Consider the following 16268-nt stretch of genomic DNA (forward strand, 5'->3'; position numbering starts at 1 on the left):
CTGGTTTGCAGATCTCTGCAGTGAAAGCGCACAGTATATCGGCCCATGAGGTTGCCATGGAACTAAGAGAATGAGCCTTGATTCCTTCTGGAACAGGCGTGCGGGAAGGCTTGTAGGTTTCAATGATGCATAGTCTCATCCATCTAGAAAAGGATAGCTTGGATACTCTAAGCCCTTGGCATGTCAAGACGAAAGGAAATTAACAGGGAGCCTCATCTTCTTGTGGATTCTGTACGCTTGATTAAAGTCTTTAGTGTTCTCCTGACATCAAAGGTGTGCCGCTGCTTCTCATTTGGATGCTGTACCAATAGGCAGAATGAATGAAATCAGAGGCTCAAAGGGATGAATGGGCAGAGCTTTCAATCCCAGTGCTAGGTCCCTCTTAGAGAAGATTGGTCAAACTGTTGCCCTGATTGCTCTGAGAAATCCGGATATCTGAAAGTTCTGCGAAGGAGCTGGACCATCCTGTGAATAGAACAATACTTAGAGCTGATACCCAGGATGCTATGGTGCTGGGATGAAGGCTCCATGTGAACCTTTCTGAAGGAAATCCTGAGTAGCCAGAATCCCAGGATCTCTTGGATCTGTGTTGAGCTCTTGGACGACATGAACTCCATCCATGTGGAGGAGTAGGCTTTTAGAATGGAAACTTCCCTGGAATAGAATGGAATAGAGTCCTGATAGCTGCACTCGGCCTAACACTTCCCGTTTGATAGCCAGGCTGTCAGATGAAAACTATCTGGGTCTGGATGGAGGAATGGACAGAGAGAGAGAGAAAAAAAATCACCTCATCTCACGGGAAACGGCAACTACAATTCCAGTTTGTATTCCATCAGATTAGAGAACCAGGGTCTCCTTAGTCAATACAGAGTTCGCGCTATCACCCTTGCTTCTTCTTGCTTTATTTTTGGATAACCTTCCCTAGGAGATGGTATGGAGGGAACACATATAGCAGAACATCTATGTGACAGAACATCTGTCGCCATGCACTTGGTTGGAGTCTGCTTCCCAGGTGAAGAACGTTGGTCATTTTGCATTCTTGCAATTACCAAACAGGTCAACTGAGGGAAGGCTGAACATCGATGAGATCAGAGTGAAAACTTCCTGGTTCAGACATCACTCCGAGTAGTTGACTGAATCTGCTGAGCCAATCTGCCTTTTGGTTCAGCTCTCCTTCCACACGTATCACTTTTAGGGAAAGGAAAGTCTTGTCTGACGTCTCCATTGCTTCTGCATGTACAGCTATGCTCCTTGTTCCCCTGGGGTGTTTAATATGCAACTGTGGTCATGTTGTCTTGTTGGATCAAAATATGACTGCCCTCTAGGTAGCTCTGGAATCTCAGTAAAGCTAGTTTAGCAGCTCTGAGCTCCAACATCTTGATGCTGCGATTCCTTTCTCTGGAGCTCCAGATATCCTATGTTGTTACTGGTCCCAGAAGTGCACATCATCCCTTCACAAATGGTGTCTATTGTGAGAACCAGCAGGTCTGGAAGATAGATAGGAAGACCCCTGCGGATGTTCTCAGGGACTGTTCATCATCTTAGGGGATCAAGCATCTGGTTGGGAACCAGTACCTCGTCTTGCATTTGCTCCAAGAAATGGTTCCATCCTCCCAGAAAAAAGGCGTGGAGACATCAGATATGTGACCTCACTCATGGAGAGACCCATATGCAGAAGACCAGAAGGCCCAGTGACTAGAGACACTGTGCTATGGTTGGCCTGCATGCATTTGTCTAACATAGATATCAGAATTTGGATCTTCCGGAATCTGTCTAGTGATGGGTAGATCTTCATCACCAATGTCTCTGTCCCCACTCACAGGTGAATTATGTTGGTCAAGGGAATCAGAGCTTTTCCTGGTATTATCGTGAAGCCATGAGCTTGGAAGTTATCCAGAGTCCAGGTTGCAAAATTGTGCACTGTGGCCTGTGAGCTGTACCTTGGCTGGGACTACTATCAGCTACTTAAGATTCCGTGCAGAAGATGGATCAGAAGGAAGTGTCATGCTGAGGATTTTGCTGGTTAAGAGGAAAATTAATCTAGCTTTCCTTGGAAACTTCTCCAGATTCCTCGCACTCCCCCAGGTTAACAGTCCTCTCTTGGATACTCTTTGAGTTGGTAGCAACCAGTGGATTGCTGTGCTGGCTTTGACAGCAAGGGTTGAGGCCTCTGGCAGTCTCAGCTACTAATTTTTCTAATGTTTTCCCCAATAGCTCCTCACGTTTAAGTTTGAATGCACAAGATATCCATTTAGAATGAGCGATGACTATTCATGGGTATAACATGACATCCCCGTAGCCACCAAATTAGAATCCACTGCTTATCACAAATCACATCAAGTGTTTGAACAAGACAGAACCCAAGATGTCTCACTCCAAAAACCCATCATATTCCTGAAAGATGAGCCACTCATTGACTACAAAGGAAGCTTTCCTTACCAAACATGTGAAAAACCTTTGGTCTGAACTATAGCTGAGGTTTTGCAATTGCTGTGCAGCATGTCATAATTCTGATGGTCTATAGGGTCTTTTAGAAGGAAGTCCCTTCTGAAGGCGTGACTGTACCTTTCAGTAGTGGAGCTACTACTGCTCCAAACTTAGGCTCCCAATATATATGTAATTTCTTTGTTTTTGTATTTTATATCATTTTAGTTTAACATTTGGTTCAATTGGGGATCCTCATTTGGATCTTATGATGCTCTCAAAGGAGGCATCAATAGGAAAACATGTATCAGAATGCTAACAAAGAAAGGTATTTTATTAATATTAATAAATTCCTTACAGGCCACCAACTGACATGTCTTGGAAAAGTTCTGTAGGTTTGTTTTTTAGGGTTGTGTGTTTTGTTTTGTTATGTTATTTGCATGTGTGATAGTTCTCCCCCTGACTGTTTTACAGGTGGACCATACAATACAGAAGGGGTACTGGCATACATGCCTTCATTGTATGAAAGGTATGTGAAAGGCTGCCTGTCCCAGGCCAGCTAAGACCCAAGACAGTGTTGTATGAGTGACCTAGTACCACTCTAGGCTTTACATAGTAAATCAGAATAATTTTTGAATACAGGAAGGGTTTTCTTACATACCCCTCTGTAATCCTATGAAGACACACCTTGTCACATATCTCTGTTATGGTCACACACTGCCTGAAGTGCTCAAGGCTTTAATGTCAAGCAGGGGAGGGGTGAGAAGAGAGCCACTTTACCCACCTTTCAGGGTCTGATCCCCTTTCTCTGGCAGATAAAAAAGCAGATGATAAGAAGGCACTTCCCATTCTGCTGCTGCCTCAAAATCTTAGTCCCTTTCTCAGGCAGAGCAAGGGTCCTCAAGCTAAAAAACATACAGACACAATTTCCATTAGGCTGAAGCCTGAGGCAGGGCTGCACAGATGGAACGGGCTTCTCTGCATGCCCAGACATACTGCAGAATTGGGGCCGGGCACGGAGTGCGGTACAGAACACTGATAAAGATTCTGAAGGGGATAAATCCCAGCAAACCCTTCCTCGGGGCAGAAGGGGGTTTAAAATCCCCCTTCACTTGGGGGGGGGAGGATTTTCACACCACTTCACTTATTAATAAAAGTACCAGGTGCCTTGCAAAGAATACACTTCCTTTTTCCATTCTGGGACCCGAAGTCTCTGGGTTTTGCAGGACTTACCCCAGAGTATCATGAGAAACCCCTTATTCACGCTGAGAGGAAGGGATCTGAGTAGGAGCCCAGCTTGTCTTCCCAGAGTTTCTAGGACCCACTTTTGGACTTGTGGGGGGACCAGTAGCCCAAAAAGGGTCTTAGCTTTTATGGTGTTTTTTTGCCCCAGGACTTCCCTGTTCTATTCTGTTCCCCTGGTTGGGGTTTTTCTGAGATGGAGTCTCAGAAACTGGGGAAGAGGTGAGGGACACAGCAACGTGTTTGACCAACTCAGAGGCCCGTGCCCTCGCAAGTGGGAGGTGCTGCACCAAAGATTCTGGCTGGCTGTGACCACTGCAATGCTCAGTTCCCAGACCAGGAGGCAGTGTGGAGGCTTGAAAACATGCTTTATCTGCCCCCCAAATGGCTAACAACTAATTGAGAAGAAAAGGATGAGAGCTAAACACAATGACACCTAACTGCTGCTGTGGAGGCAGAAGATCTGGTAGCAAGCAAAAGAAGGGGTGTGGGCTAGCATAAGCTGTGTTGCAGATTTGAACCGCCTCCAGAAACTGCAGCCAAGAGAGGAATAGCTTATATGTATCAGAATTGTGGGAGAAGCTGAGCATCAAGAACACTTTCATACAATTACCTTTCCATGGAAAATAAATGGTCAAATGGACATCAAGACCCTTTCAATATGCCTTACTATTCTCAAACAATCTCACTGGGAGCATAAAAGAATGGGGCTCCATTTACAGATATCCTCTACCAAACAGCAAGATCCTGATGAGAAAGATATATATTACCAGCTGAATGCATTGCAGTTAAGCATTTGTTCAAAGCAGAGACCAAGCCTGCCTGGTCAGCTGAGGAAGATACACACAATTGTGTGTAACAGCATACTCATACTATACCACACATTCAGAAATGATCTCACTAAGAGGCTTTATACAGATATTCAACATGGGAAGCTGGATTTAATCACTGATTGACTACTGATACAGTAGGTCTATAAGTGTATTTTTCACACTTCAGGTGAACATGTAAACTATCAAGTTTCCAAGATCACTTAAATTTAAAGATACAGAAACATTGACATTGTTAATCAAAAAAAGGTTAAACCTGTATAATTCTTAGTGTCTGCACCATTTCTCATGCCACATTTTTCAATGCTCATTCAGTTACAAAATCTTGACATAACTACCTTCATTTCAGAAACCATGAGCCATCATCTTGGGATCTCCCTAAAGAAAGGTATTTCCACAATCCTTTTAAAAATGACCTGCTACACAATCATAATTTAACAAAGGCATACCCTGAAAACTCAAATACCAAGATGGTACTCTGTTTTACAGCTCCCAAGGTATAGTACAAGACAATATTTAGCCCTTCCATATTTTTCAAACCTATCACCATCAGTTAGGTAAAGCGGGTGAAAACTTCAACCTGCACAGTTAGTGCTTTTGTGAGTTTAATTAGAAGCTTGATGTTTGAACATGTTTATGATTTAATTCATAATAGCCTTATAAATAGGAATTAAGTTTTGCAGGCTCAGTGTGGAAATCTGAGGTTTGTCCTATATTATATGGATACTAATAGGATTGGGAATGTTTACATGAGACCAAGGTAATAGGATTCATTAAACTACCTTATTTGCACGGCTGAAAGACTTCAGTATTTTTGGTAATCTAAGAAGATAAAAATCCCTTGATTTAACTGATTTAATTTTAAAAAATAAGGTAAACAATGCTTGTAGTTCTTATTTATAACTATTTTGAACACTTTTTAAAAAAGTTAAGAATTAAGCTTCCTCAAAGTTATATTTAAGGTTAAACTCTTTAGTGAAATATGGTAATTTTATTGTGTATAGCTGGACATTGTTGCCTTATTTGCTATCAGACAATATTTGTACAGCACTGAGCACAATGGAGTCCTGACCCTGCCAGCCTCTGGGTGATACCAGAACATAAATATTAAGTTAGACACACAAAAACTAAATTAAAACAAACATTAAGATTGTAAAACGATGTGCTCAAAAGTTAGGAAACACCAGAATTAAAAGTTACGTCTGCAACCTTAATTCGGCATCCTTCTGTCTATGTATGATACAGTCTTTAATTACACAATTACATACAATTTTTTCCACAAGAATTCTGCCATATTCAGTGCACAGGATGCCTTGCTCTAGGGATGAACCAGGGCTATTAAAGAAGACTGGTCTGTAGAACCCCTGCCTCATATTGCAGAAGTTGGAAGGCATATAGTGAATGAGGCAAGGGATTGCAGGAAGAAAGCAAGGTCTCATGGATAAGGCATCTATATGCCATCCTGAAGAATTGGACTGTATTAGTGCCTATGCCACAAAGTTCCTATGTGATACAAGGCAAGTCACTGAAATCAAACTTTTCACAGGCGATCATTGTGTGTTCCTCGTTTTCTGGGTGTCTAATTTGAGACCCTGGGTCTGATTTACAGAAGTGTTGAGCACTCAACTGCAACTAAAGCCAATGGGAGCTTTGCTTTGAACATATAAGACTCAGGTCCAAGGCACCTTAAACTGGGAACCCAAAATTAGTGCATACTTTTGACATCCATCTTTTTATTCCTCAGTTGCCCATTTGCAAAAATGAAGACCAGACCATATCCATGGGGTATTATGAATATAAATTCATTAATATTTGTGATGCATTCATATACTACAGTAATGAGTGCCACAGGAAAGTCCTAAGGAAATAATTCTGTATACAGATCAGGGTTTGATTAGTGTGCAGTAAATAAGGTATGGTGCATTATGAAGCTAAAACAAAAAATGGAATAGCTGCTCATTAAGTGAGCATTGTCCATCCTGGACACTGAATGAGGTAGGGGTCCTATGGGGGGGGGGGGAAATCATGAAATTAAAGTATCACAATGCAAATGTACATGGGCATCAAATACATAGGTCACTTGTAATTCTGACATTTCCTAACTTTAAGGTTGCAAACTCAAAATGTTCTTTTAACAACTTTGGTGTGTGTAATTGCCAGGTTTTTAAAAGAGAAAACTGAAGAAAACAAATTCCATTATGTGGAATCATACTGTCCCCTTCATGGGTCATCAGCAGGATTGGAACCTTTAGATCAGTGATACATAGATACTCCGTCAAGCTCGGGAGCTGCAAGTGGCTCTTTAATGTGTCTCTTGCGGCTCTTTGCAGTACAAGGTATTAAAACACTATGTGATTTAATTATTAACCAATCAAGATGCTTTTACTAGATTATTAACCAACTGTAGAATACTTGGTCAGTCATTTTGTAGTGAAAATTATATACATAAAATAGTAAATGGAACAACGAACTCATAATACTGTGGCTCTTTTGGGTAATGTTGATTGCTAATTTGGTTCCTGAACCACTGAGTTCTGTGTATCACTGCTTTAGATATACAGCACAGACCTCTAAACTTGAGTTAAGAGAGTAACTGACAGTAGCAGGTTGTCATCTTCTACATGATGAACCAGCCACTAGAGGGGGATGATAGACGTTGCCAATGGGTATCAACTATAATTGTATCCAATATACTAGGCAGGAAAAATGGTATTTTCTCCAATGTTGTAGGCCACAATAAAGAACAACAGGTATACAGAAGTCTTCACCTGGCAACAAAACTGCATGTCTGAATACTTAGACCAGAAGCAGCTTGGGTACATTTTGTTCCCCAGGCCATCCTGACACACCTAAGAATGGAGGAGGATGTAATGTATGATAGAAATTGTACCTCTCAGACAAAGAGCAAGACTAGGAGGCATGTATGCAACCTTCCTATTTAACCCGTGAAAACAAACAGAGGCTCAAGAAAACCAGGCTATACACAGAGGATGGGAGAGAAGAGAATAGTGATTATTCCCACAAAAATCACTCTCAAAAATGATGGCTGATCAACAAAGATTAAAATGAACTTTATGTAAACATAGGATCTCTCAACTATTTAATCTGTGCCCTCATTAAATAGTTATGTGGTATAAGATTTCCCCTTTAAACACCACATTTACTCTGGGAAGAACACTTGATAGAGCAGGTGTTCCCAAACTTTTGTGGGAACAACCCTATTTTAATGCATTATTTCCTTCCAGGATCCCAGACAGCATGGAGGATATCATTTTGTAGAGCAAAATGTCATCCTCCATACAGCGTGACCTTGCACACACCAGACACGTGAGGTCATGCCACATGGAGGACACTATTTTGCTCCGCAAAATGGCATCCTCCATGCATCGTAACCTTGCATGCACCATACATGCGAGATCATGCTGTGCAGAGCAAAATATCATCCTCTACACACTAGGGATTGCCGTGACCCCATCTTCTGACTGCATGACCTCATCTGGGGTTGCAACCCACACTTTGGGAACTTCTGTGATAAAGACATTATGTGACTACATCTACATCAGTGGAGAAAGGAAGCTAAACAGCCACCCCCTCCAAATTATGTCACAAATGACCAAGTCACACCTGTGAGTAGCTCAGTAACGAACCTGCAAATGTATCTAAATAGCTTTCAGAAGATGTTTGAGAAGCCAACAGTCAGTTCTCTAGCAATCTAATTCAAACCTTTAGTTCAAAACACTCAAATTGTGGAAATTATAAAATATTAATATGCAAGTCAAAGGAAGGAACACCCACACAAAGGGCTGGTCTACACTAAAAAGTTAGATCAGCATAGCTACATCTCTCAGGGGTGGGAAAAATCCACACCCTCATGAGATATAATTAAGCCTACCTAACCCCCAGTGCAGACAGCACTAGGTTGATGGAAGAATTCTTCTGTCAATCTAGGGACTGCCTCTTGCGGAGGTGGATTACCTACAGTGACAGGAGAACCACTCCCAATGCAGTATTCAGTGTGTACACTGAAGCACTAAGCAGGACAGCCGCAGCACTGCAGTTCTGCCGCTATTCTGTTTTAAATGTGGACACAGCCTAAGTTACCTAGTTCTGTAGAGTCTTACATGCAAATTAGAATAAAAACTACAGCTACAGCTGAGCCCATATGGAAGATGCACACAGAACACTGGGAATGTTTATTTAAACAATTAGAGCACTAGGCTTGTTTTGGGTGTGTGGAAAGGATGGTTTTGGGTTACTTTTTTCTTTGTTCACAAATATAATTGACTTTCAAATTACATACCTTCATATCAAGACACAAACAAGACAGTCATACATACATTACATGGCAAAACAAAGTGCTCTTTTACTGTTTAGACAAATCCAGAATTTGGCAGTACGTAACCAAAAAGATTTTTGCAACCTACAATAAGGTGGGTCAACTAAAACGTTCTACTTGTCCTCCAATGTCCAACAGACATGGGAACACTGGTAACTTACATTTTGCTCCTTTGAGCAAACATTGACAACATTTAATAATATGGCATTGGTCCCTAAAAGCTTTTTGATATACTGTACATACAACCTAAAGATCTTTTTAAACTGTAGGCCATTTGCACAAAGCTACTTGCTAAACAGAATGATTAATATGCAAAGCTTGAACCTGTGAGCATGCCAAAACTTTCACATGATATCTGTGACTGAAATTGTATGGACACTGACTAAACTGGTTATCAGCAGTGTTCCCTTTATTATGAAAAGAATATTCCTCTCAATGCTTACATTGGGTGACATCAAGGCTGAGAAGGAAGGTACTGTCACAATTCCTACTTTCTGTATATTTGTTGCTTTATCTAGATTCAGCCGCTGGATTTGTTCATCAAAACACAGAAGTTACAAGATCCCTATAACTTCATGATATACCTCCCTTTGTAAGAAGTACATGTAAACACACACACTATTATGACCTGCCATTAATATGGAAACTTTGTTCGCAAGTCAGTTCAGCATCCCTACTGCCTTCAAAACAAGTATTCACCTGCCCTTAGTTAACAGGAGGCAAGTGCAAACAATGAAAGAGGAGGTCACCTCCTGTTAATCCTATTTGTCAATAGGCTCTTAGTCTTCATGAAGTGGTCAACACTACATTAATACCAGAGATGTATCAAGTAAATCCATAATTTGTTTTAGATAGCTAAAAATAGAAGTCATTTAGGCATGACCATCATTTCAAAATCCGTATGACATGATTATAAAGCTATTACGAGAGAGAAAGAGGACTTTATATTTAATAAAATCACATTTTTACTTCAAATTAAAGTGGAAAGAATTTACCATTTAACATTTTGCTGGACTCCAAATGTTTACTCAGAGTAATAAGAAAAACCAATTTATGTATGACACATGACATTCACTTAGCTATACTGAAAACGGGAAGTGATCAAGTTTTTTCCTATTCTACCTGGTGAATGAGGAAAGATGTTTCTTTAAGCCAGTTGATGAGTTTGCTTACATCAAATAAGCATTGCCATTTTAGGAGCTAGGGAGAGAACACGTAATATCTTTAGGGATGACCTGGTTCATATTATGGGAAACTAAACACAATCGACAACGTGTATGCACATGCTCCAATCGGAGGATATTTTATGAGGTGGACAATGTGGTGTGGAATCTCAAATTCAAAGTTGGGGATTCAGAAAGCCCCACGTTCTGATGACTGACTTGATGTGTGACCTTATGAAAGTCCCGTCACTTCTCTGCCTCAGTTTCCCCATCTGTAAGATAATATTTTATTTATCTTGATGAATGGACTATAAGGTGGACAGAAAGCTGGCTAGATTGTCAGGCTCAACAGATAGTGATCAATGCCTCCATGTCTAGCTGGCAGCCAGTATCAACTGGAGTGCCCCAAGGGTCGGTCCTCGGGCCGGTTTTGTTCAATATCTTCATTAATGATCTGGAGGATGGTGTGGATTGTACCCTCAGCAAGTTTGCAGATGATACTAAACTGGGAGGAGCGGTAGATACGCTGGAGGGTAGGGATAGGATACAGAGGGCCCTAGACAAATTAGAGGATTGGGCCAAAAGAAATCTGATGAGGTTCAACAAGTAGAAGTGCAGAGTCCTGCACTTAGGACAGAAGAATCCCATGACCGCTACAGACTAGGGACCGAATGGCTAGGCAGCAGTTCTGCAGAAAAGGACCTAGGGGTTACAGTGGACGAGAAGATGGATATGAGTCAACAGTGTGGCCTTGTTGCCAAGAAGGCCAATGGCATTTTGGGATGTATAAGTAGGGGCATTGCCTGCAGATTGAGGGACGTGATTGTTCCCCTCTATTCAACATTGGTGAGACCTCATCTGGAGTACTGTGTCCAGTTTTGGACCCCACACTACGAGAAGGATGTGGAAAAATTGGAAAACGTCAGCGGAGAGCAACAACAATGATTAGGGGACTGGAACACATGACTTATGAGGAGAGGCTGAGGGAGCTGAGACTATTTAGTCTGCGGAAGAGAAGAATGAGGGGGGATTTGATAACTGCTTTCAACTACCTGAAAGGGGGTTCCAAAGAGGATGGAACTAGACTGGTCTCAGTGGTAGCAGATGACAGGACAAGGAGTAATGGTCTCAAGTTGCAGTGGGGGAGGTTTAGGTTGGATATTGGGAAAAACTTTTTCACTAAGAGGGTTGTGAAACACCGCAATGCGTTACCTAGGAAGGTGATGGAATCTCCTTCCTTAGAAGTTTTTAAGGTCAGGGTTGACAAAGCCCTGGCTGGGTGATTTAGTTGGGGATTGGTCCTGCTTTGAGCAGGGGGTTGGACTAGATGACCTCCTGAGGTCCCTTCCAACCCTGATAGTCTATGATTCTATGATTTATCTACCTTCCACAATGTTTTAGGAATCAGTTAATATTTGTGTAGTGCTTTGAGCATTTAAAACCCCTATGTAAGTGCTAAATAATATTAAAAAAGAGGAGTTCATGAACTTAATCAGAGAAGCTGGAAGATTTATTAAAAGCTGAGCATATTTGCAATCAATATAAAAGACCAGCTAACAAAATACAATCAATGATGTATCAGTCTAACCTATGCCAAGTCGAAAAATAAGACTCCATCCACTCAAGCCAATAGCCTAAAACAAAAGGTTGGCATAATAGGCAAGTCTTGCAATATGCACAGGTTTGCTGGACTGACTGGGGAAAAATGGAAGAATCATGCTTCCAGCACTTAAATTTTCGATAGCATAAGCAAAAGTGTCCCAGATGACCCTAATTGTCAAGAGAGTGCTTAGCCACACTGGGAGAAAAATTACCTCATATCACCAAGATTATCCTCACAGAGGTCTTTATTTTAGAACGGAAAGTAATCTTCTAGTAAATGACCCTCACCCTTTGTTCTGGCCTCAAAATCTAGGTTAAAATATTTCAAGTTTCTATCTTATTGGCAATTTTTTTTACACTGATCAATGCAATCCCATAGTTTGCAATTCAGAATGGGCTTTAAATTAAAGCACTGTCTTAAGCATTCCTTTTATCCATATCTATCTTAACACTCAAAAGACAACTTGCGCCTTGTTTAGGGTTATGGTGATTCCAAATAGAAAAAGGACAGAAATGAACATTCAGCCATATTGCTCTTACCTGTTGGATCTTGCTCTTTCTTGACTTTTTTGAACTTTTTGGCTCTCTTCCTTCCCTCTGGAACAGACTCTCCATAGCAATCTGTTTCATCAAGCTCTGTTTCTTGGATTTCTCTCTCTTCCATATCATCAGAGCCAGTTTCCTCTTGAATAGGACTCATACTTCTTTTTCCCATTGTGCTGGTAGCTGTAAAACTGAAATTAAAAAAAGGAAGACAACATGGTCATCTTGATAGAATGAATACAGCAAGAGTATTTAATGAAGCAGGTGGGTCTGGCTGCTTTATACCAAAATTAAAAATATTCATAGGCCAGCTATAAATTTTAGTAATAATGACAGTTCACCATGTCAACTGCATAAGTTGTCTGAAAAATAATGCAGTCTTAAAATTATCTTTCCAGGTGGAAGATTTGTCTAGCACCAGTGTTCCATAAAACTGATATTCACAATTTCATCTTTTTTAGATGCAGAATGATCCTTTCTTTGTCCAAGAATATTTTATATTTTCCCCCTTACTTTGATCAGGATATATTTTAGCGCCACAATTAAAATCAGGTCTTAAAAAGTAAAGATTTCCTGCATGTAAAATCTATATATCAAAATAAAATTGCACCTTCTCTTGTACCGTATATACCGTATATACTCGATCATAAGCCGGTTCGTTTATAAGCTGACCCCCCGCAAGATGGATAAGTAAAAATGGAAAATTTTTATGACCCATTCATATACCGAGCCTATAATTCAGGGGTCAGCAAACTGGCTCCTAGACCATCAGGATAAGCCCTTGGTTATGGTTTGTTTACCTCGAGCGTCCGCAGGCACGGAGGTAAACTGAAGTAAACAAAGTGTCCCAGTGCGCCAGCTGCTTACCCTGACGGGCCAGGACAGCAACTGGTGGGGAAACTTTTTTGGGGCGGGGGGGAAGCTGGGTGTCAGGGGAGTAACTCCTGTGACCACCCCTAGCACAGGACCCCCACACTTTCCCCATCCCATCCCTTCCCACCTTATCTGGGAAGGGCCAGGGGAGAATGTCTCTGGCCTGGCTGGAGCTGCTCCGGCAGGCTGAGCAGCGTGGGCGCAGCCTGCTCCGGCGGGCCAGACCGGGTGGCGCAGCTGAAGCATGCTCTGGTGGGTGGGGCCGAGCGTTAGGGCTCCAGCGTGCCAGCCCCAGAGCTGCAGCTGCTTCAGAGGCTGGGGGGAGAGCAGCGTGACCAGAAGCGGAGAGACTCTGGCCCCGCCTCTTCCCTTCTGGCTCTGCTGGATGTTCCGCCTCTCCTTGCTCCCTCTGTTGGGGGGAGGGGCTGTGTCCCACCTCTCCCCTCTCTACACCCACTCATAAGCTGGCCCCCTTCTCTGATGCTTCCCTTTTACTAAAAAAATTCGGCTTATGAACGAGTATATACGGTACTTACCCATAACAGTCTAAATTCATCAAGACTTGATTAAAAAGCCACGGTCTGAAGAGAATAATTATAACCACATTTTATTCGGAATGCATTGAAATTACACTGCACAAGACAGTTACACCTTTTAATCCACTATAATTTGCCATTAGAGCAAAAATTCTTGGACATAAAATCAAGGTTAGCAAATATGAGTAACGCAGTACGAAAGTAATCTAGCTCAAAGAACAATTATGGTAATATAATTGCTGTGTATCTGAATATCAGATGTTTGCTTAAAAATTACTGTGTACATTTTAATGCTTTTTAAACAAGCCATTTTAAGATTATTATAAATTTATGCTTATGAAGCTTCAAGTTTTCCATTAATTTAAAATGACATCTCACAGTACAGTATTCACGAGTTCCTAAACAAACGCTCTTACATAAATCAAAATGTAACATCTTCGTTAAAAAGCATATCACATCACATGGCTTTTTTGCACTTAATGACAAGGAAATATGGCTAACAATCCTTCAGAGGAATTCCTGTTTAGTTGTATTTTTTGGCTTCAAGATGAATTTTTTTTTTGCAGTGGATTCAGGAGAACTTCTCTCTAATTGAGAATGTCTTCTATTCGGATACCCAAAGGCACTAAAATATAAAATATATGATTAAATGTCATGCTCTTTCTTCCACTTCTGGGCCACATACACCGCTTGGTCTGAATGAATAGCTGGATTCTCCTCTCAATAGTCAGAGAAGAGAGGCCTTCCTTTGGGGTCTCTTACAAGATCCTCTCATTAAGTCACAACATGACTACCATTAACAAGCGCTTGAAGGCTATTTAGCTACAAAAATTCAGATGGCCAAAAAAGCAGAAAAGAACTATTTACCATATATATCTACTCTAAACATCATAGTAAATCTGGATTTTGAGTTTTAGACTAAAACTGAAGTGAAAGAAGAGAAAGCAGGACAAGAGGTTTCATGCATTCAGAAAACTAAGAACCCAAACTTGATTCAAGACTTCTAAAAAATAGCTACATAAAAAAATTCGACTTCTGAGGAAAAGCATTAGTTCCAATGAACGAAAACAATGAAAGTGTGGGGAAAAGGAGGGATGAGAGAGATTGAATAGTTATGTATTCTAATCCCGTAGTTTACAGGGGTACTCAAAGCACCTGGATCTTAGAAGGGAACCTGCTGTCTTTTCCCAAAACACGTTTTAAATCAGGATCATGACCCTCCCACACAGCTGCACAGAAAGAGTTGCTGCAGCAGTATAGAAAAGGAGTACTTGTGGCACATTTCCAGCACAAATGGCCCAACTTGATTATCATACACATTGTAAGGAGAGTGATCACTTTAGATAAGCTATTACCAGCAGGAGAGTGGGGTGGGAGGAGGTATTTTTTCATGCTTTGTGTGTATATAATAAGATCTTCTAAACTTTCCACCGTATGCATCCGATGAAGTGAGCTGTAGCTCACGAAAGCTCATGCTCAAATAAATTGGTTAGTCTCTAAGGTGCCACAAGTACTCCTTTTCTTTTTGCGAATACAGACTAACACGGCTGTTACTCTGAAACCTGCAGCAATATAGGAATGTGAGTGTTGCTGCAGCACATTACTACTAGGTTTGGACTGGATAAAGAGCAAAATTTAGCCCTTAATTTCTGCCTGCATATTTCTGGAAGAAACATCAGGTAAGCAGTATAGAGACAGTAAGAGTGCAGAGACCAAAGTGCACAGTCTATAAGAAGAATTGGTAACAGGCAACTTGCTTTCACTACCCCGGTGAAGTGTTCTCATTTCTTTTACAATAACATGTATTTTCTGTTTTTTCAACTTTTTATTAAGGCAAAGTTTCAACAAATGTTAACATACTACATTGTACATTACCTATTCTGGATCAGGTTAATATTCTAAAAATCTGGCTAAAGATTCTGGGTTGAAGAGCCTTCTTCCTCTGAGTACACTAAAAAGGATGACCAAATATCGAAATAACTGTTCTCTTTTTTGGTGCTGCTCTTGTTTACGTACTTGGTATGAAAGATTTTCTATTAAAAGGACATATTTTACTATACCACAATTTAATAGGAGCAGCCTTATTTTTCCAATAATGTGCAATATAAAGTCTAGCTAACAATAAAAAAAATGTTTAAAATATGTATTTTTTTAGTGGAGCATTAAGTGAGCAGGTCAGGGGATCTCTAGGAAGCTGGAATTTTGCTTCCTAGAACATTAATCTCTTTAATAATTTCCTCCCAAAACTATCCAATTTCTGGACAAAATCACCATGTGTTCAAGTATGTTCCCCTGTCCCGGAGTGTGCCACCACAATAGCAAAAATAAGATTGATCTCTACATGGAGTCAAATGCAATCTATACAGAAATTTCAGATGATCTATATGCCCTTTCAAATATAGAGACCCACTCATCCATTGGTTTGTCCAAATCCCTCTCCCATCTTTTCACGTGGGCTGTTTTCTTATAAATATCTTTCAATCAAAATTGTGTGCGCACGCGCGTGTATATCTACATGTGCACACACACCCACAAAGTCTTAGAAATGAAACCTTTTGTTGTTCTAGCTTGCACCTGTGTCTACGCCAAAAATGCAGTTAAAGGTCTAAATCAGGGATGAGCAAACTACAGCCTGGGGGCCACATCCGGCCCTTCAGGTGTTTTAATCCAGCCCTCGAACTCCCGCCGGGGAGCGGGGTCCAGGGCTTGCCCTGCTCCA

At 41.0% G+C, this 16268-nt stretch overlaps 1 protein-coding gene across 3 annotated transcripts in view; it reads right to left on the minus strand.

Moving 5' to 3' along the window:
• The window catches only part of PARN (poly(A)-specific ribonuclease), a 161634-nt gene that overhangs the window by 11684 nt on the left and 133682 nt on the right, over positions 1–16268 (minus strand). For 2 of the 3 annotated variants that reach the window (XM_073362401.2, XM_073362403.2), the window contains one exon: positions 12138–12331. In XM_073362401.2, the coding sequence (XP_073218502.1) occupies positions 12138–12331 (194 nt within the window). Of the gene's footprint in view, positions 1–3231; positions 3330–12137; positions 12332–16268 lie in introns of those variants that run through there. The other variant, XM_073362402.2, reaches the window with a different exon arrangement.

Source organism: Lepidochelys kempii, chromosome 10 (assembly GCF_965140285.1).
Source record: "Lepidochelys kempii isolate rLepKem1 chromosome 10, rLepKem1.hap1, whole genome shotgun sequence".
NCBI classification, from domain to species: domain Eukaryota; kingdom Metazoa; phylum Chordata; order Testudines; family Cheloniidae; genus Lepidochelys; species Lepidochelys kempii.